The following is a 4985-nucleotide window of genomic DNA, read 5'->3' on the forward strand; positions in this document are numbered from 1 at the left end:
GCCTGGTATTAGTAGTAGTAGTAGTATTTATATTATTGTATTGTTATTGCAGGTTGGTTTTAAGCCAGCAGGGGGCATCTGTACAGCCTGGTATTAGTAGTAGTAGTAGTTTGAATAGTAGTAGTAGTAGTATTTATATTATTGTATTGTTATTGCAGGTTGGTTTTAAGCCAGCAGGGGGCATCTGTACAGCCTGGTATTAGTAGTAGTAGTAGTTTGAATAGTAGTAGTAGTAGTATTTATATTATTGTATTGTTATTGCAGGTTGGTTTTAAGCCAGCAGGGGGCATCTGTACAGCCTGGTATTAGTAGTAGTAGTAGTTTGAATAGTAGTAGTTGTAGTATTTATATTATTGTATTGTTATTGCAGGTTGGTTTTAAGCCAGCAGGGGGCATCTGTACAGCCTGGTATTAGTAGTAGTAGTAGTATTTATATTATTGTATTGTTATTGCAGGTTGGTTTTAAGCCAGCAGGGGGCATCTGTACAGCCTGGTATTAGTAGTAGTAGTAGTTTGAATAGTAGTAGTAGTAGTATTTATATTATTGTATTGTTATTGCAGGTTGGTTTTAAGCCAGCAGGGGGCATCTGTACAGCCTGGTATTAGTAGTAGTAGTAGTTTGAATAGTAGTAGTAGTAGTATTTATATTATTGTATTGTTATTGCAGGTTGGTTTTAAGCCAGCAGGGGGCATCTGTACAGCCTGGTATTAGTAGTAGTAGTAGTTTGAACAGTAGTAGTAGTAGTATTTATATTATTGTATTGTTATTGCAGGTTGGTTTTAAGCCAGCAGGGGGCATCTGTACAGCCTGGTATTAGTAGTAGTAGTTTGAATAGTAGTAGTAGTAGTATTTATATTATTGTATTGTTATTGCAGGTTGGTTTTAAGCCAGCAGGGGGCATCTGTACAGCCTGGTATTAGTAGTAGTAGTAGTATTTATATTATTGTATTGTTATTGCAGGTTGGTTTTAAGCCAGCAGGGGGCATCTGTACAGCCTGGTATTAGTAGTAGTAGTAGTTTGAATAGTAGTAGTAGTAGTATTTATATTATTGTATTGTTATTGCAGGTTGGTTTTAAGCCAGCAGGGGGCATCTGTACAGCCTGGTATTAGTAGTAGTAGTAGTATTTATATTATTGTATTGTTACCTGCAGGTTGGTTTTAAGCCAGCAGGGGGCATCCGCACAGCCAAGGAGTCTCTGGTTTGGCTCACGCTGATGAAGGAGGAGCTTGGAGACGAGTGGCTCCGCCCACATCTCTTCCGCCTGGGCGCCAGCAGCCTATTGGCTGACATCGAGAGGCAGGTGGGTTTCTATTGGCTGACACAGAGAGGCAGGTGGGTTTCTATTGGCTGACCCAGAGAGGCAGTGGTTTTCAACCAGTGGTCCTTGAGGGGGTTCTAGGTGGTCCCTATGTGGTCTGGGGACCACCAGGGGTCCTTGAGGGGGTTCCAGGTGGTCCCCATGTGGTCTGGGGGTCCTTGAGGGGGTTCCAGGTGGTCCCCATGTGGTCTGGGGACCACCAGGGGTCCTTGAGGGGGTTCCAGGTGGTCCCCATGTGGTCTGGGGACCCCCAGGGGTCCTTGAGGGGGTTCCAGGTGGTCCCCATGTGGTTTGGGGACCCCCAGGGGTCCTTGAGGGGGTTCTAGGTGGTCCCCATGTGGTCCGGGGACCCCCAGGGGTCCTTGAGGGGGTTCCAGGTCGTCCGGGGACCCCCAGGGGTCCTTGAGGGGGTTCCAGGTCGTCCGGGGACCACCAGGGGTCCTTGAGGGGGTTCCAGGTGGTCCCCATGTGGTCCGGGGACCACCAGGGGTCCTTGAGGGGGTTCCAGGTGGTCCCCAGCTAAGTTGGTAACCAAATGGATCTTTAACTATTATCTATTATTATTACGTCTATCGCTTTCAACAAGTGCGTCTGCGCGTGCGTGCGTGCGTGCGTGCGTGCGTGTCCACCACAGATCTACCACCACGTGACCGGACAGTATGCAGCCTATCACGACCTCCCCATGGCTTGAAGATCTGCACTTCCAGTCCACGTGAAGAACTACCAGATCTACAGATCTACAGCCTGGCTGTCGGGAGGAAACCACCCAACTCCGTCTGTGAGGTTTTTGAATCAGTGGGTTTACAGATCAGTGCTATTGGGTTAGGGTTTACAGATCAGTGCTATTGGGTTAGGGTTTACAGATCAGTGCTATTGGGTTAGGGTTTACAGATCAGTGCTATTGGGTTAGGGTTTACAGATCAGTGCTATTGGGTTAGGGTTTACAGATCAGTGCTATTGGGTTAGGGTTTACAGATCAGTGCTATTGAACACATTGGATGGCGCTCGGCCAGATTAATCAAAAACACGGAGATTTACGATAATGGCGGAGGAACGGTTAACAGTAATTGTTCTAATAAAGATGTATTAATATTTCTGCTATTAAAGTCTGTCACTTTCAGTAGAGGGCGCCTATACACAGGTTCATGTATTGTTTTATTTGCATTGTAATCTCCATAGGGGGATTTTAGGTCGCTTCATATAAGAACTGTGTTTGAAAAATAAACCGACCACGCCGGCCTTTCTGTCAGGGGAGTGGCTGTGCGTCGTTAATGATTTCCATTCATATTTGATACAGCCAGTTTCTGGAGAAAATGGAATTAATGTGGCCGCAAAAGCCTTGAAACTACATATGAAGGCAATGTCGCTGCTAATATACGTCACGCCCAGCTGTCAACATATTGCGTTCCTGAGATTCCTCGTTGACGTAAGCTCAGCTGGTGGTGACTCGACTCGTACTAACCACGAAACATTAAATATCAATAAAATAAAAATAAACGTAATTAACATTCAGTTTCTGTTGTGCGACGGGCAGATGCAGCCACCCGCCTACCCGGAAATGTAGTCTCTGGGTGGTTTGGCTCGTTTCTAACGCTTATTTTGTTACTCTTTGGGTATATTTGTACATTTCCACCTTCAGTCGATGCTTCATATCCATATGAGTGAAAAGGCCGGGATGATCGGTTTATTTTTCAAACACAGTTCTTATATGAGGCGATCTAAAATCCCCCTATGGGGAATACAATGCAAATAAAAAGTACACGAACCTGGGGACTGACGCCCTCTACTGGCAGTGACGTCAGGACTTCGGTGCTCTATACTAGAGTGAACCTGGGGACTGGCGCCCTCTACTGGCAGTGACGTCAGGACTTCGGTGCTCTATACTAGAGTGTAGAGATGATGCTATTGACGCTTCCCTGCATAACCCGTGTGACGTGCATTTAATCCAAGTTTTGATACTGCGTAATAATAATAATAATAATAATAATAATAATAATAATAATAATAATAATAATAATAATAATAATAATTCGCTAAACACGCTATTTGTCTAATGTGTTTTTAATTCGCCGTTTTTTTACCCATTTAGGCCTGACGTCGAAAGTCTTTTCACGATTTTTCAAAGATAGCAGACCTACAAGCTCGTAGCGCGCCACTCGGTGGCGCGCTACGAGCTTGTAGGTCTGCTATCTTTCAATAGCTCAAGTATAACACAATGCTTAGTTAAAACACCAAAAGGGGTTCCCGCCCAGAATGGGTTAATAATTAAAAAGAGAGAGCGGTGACGAGGCCGTCGCGCTATGACGACGAAACAGGAAATCGAGCCATGCTCCGGGCTGCAAGGGCTTCTGGGAAAATGAGTTCAATGCAAGTGAACGGTGGGGTTTGTTTGGACTACAACAGGCCGTGTGATGGAGGCATGTTTTTCTCCAACAACTAACCAAACCATGGGACGTATTTTCCGCCAGAAAGCTGCAAATACTTTGCCGTTATGCTTCAACGGTAATGAGACAATCTAGGATGAATTTAACGCCCCGAAAGTGTTAATACATTCATTTACATAATGTATTATAGGTGAATTAATATGTATTAAATAATTGTTGTAATATTCCTAATAAATGATCTAACATTCCTGGTGAGACGTCATGATTATGTTATTAAAACTGTTTATTACTATTATAGAGCAAAGAGGAGATCCGGGCACACTTAATGTTAAAAGGAGGAAATATTTTATTGAACCGACATGTTTTGACCTATACGGTCTTCATCAGGGCTAACAACACACAGAGCAACAAACTCATTAAATAGGGCTGGAACCAGGTGGGGACCAGGTGGGGACCAGGTGACCAGGGGACCAGTCCAGCAATTACAATTAACCACTTAGAAGTAGATCACGTGGTTCAACTCATTACATCGTTATTACATAGGAACAATCAGGCAATCATTAAGTAGAAAAAAGGAAAAAAGAAACGGGTGAAAAAAGAACCAACCACATGAAAAAGTACACTTAAAGCTATATAAATACATTGGAAGGCTACACCATTAAAAACAGATATAAATGCTAAATAATCTATAGGATATAACATGTAAACCAGAGGACACAGACAATAGTAAATTAAGCAAAGGTTAATATAGAGCCCAAATGAACCTATAAAAAACACATGAAGTCTATGTCCTCATTCAGGCCAGGCGGGGTAATTGCATCCAGGGTGTGAATCCAGAATGTTTCTCTCTGGTTCAGTCTCCTGATGCGATCACCCCCCCTGGTGAGAGGTTTGATGTATTCAATTCCCGTGATTTTCAACAAAATATCATTATTGTCATGACAGTGACTAAAATGTCTGGCTATAGGGTAATTATCATTATTAATACGAATGGAATATTTATGCTCAGCCAGGCGGTCTCTTAGGCGACGCTTAGCCTCGGTCCCAGGCTCACTGAACTGCGAAAAAGAAGAGCCTGGTCACAACCTAAGGCAGAGAAGCTATCGAAAGGCGGGACTTCCGCCGTGTAACCCCCCCCCCCCCCCCCCCCCCCTCCCCCGGAAGTTAACGTTTTTTGACCAATCGCAGCGTTGTGTTCCCGAAAATGTATTCCCGCTGAAATGATCATTGGGTGGGGACTAGTAAACACAGCAGCACCGCGTGACGTAGTTATCTTACAC

General features: G+C 44.1%; 1 protein-coding gene across 1 annotated transcript in view; it reads left to right on the top strand.

Moving 5' to 3' along the window:
• The window catches only part of dera (deoxyribose-phosphate aldolase (putative)), a 26376-nt gene extending 22946 nt beyond the window's left edge, over positions 1-3430 (top strand). The window contains exons 8-9 of the mRNA XM_079530945.1: positions 1154-1303; positions 1956-3430. Coding sequence (XP_079387071.1) covers positions 1154-1303; positions 1956-2012 — 207 coding nt within the window. The 3' untranslated portion in view covers positions 2013-3430. The remainder of the gene's footprint in view (positions 1-1153; positions 1304-1955) is intronic.
• The last annotated feature ends 1555 nt before the right edge of the window (positions 3431-4985 follow it).

Source organism: Electrona antarctica, assembly GCF_951216825.1.
Source record: "Electrona antarctica genome assembly, contig: scaffold_364, whole genome shotgun sequence".
NCBI lineage: Eukaryota > Metazoa > Chordata > Actinopteri > Myctophiformes > Myctophidae > Electrona > Electrona antarctica.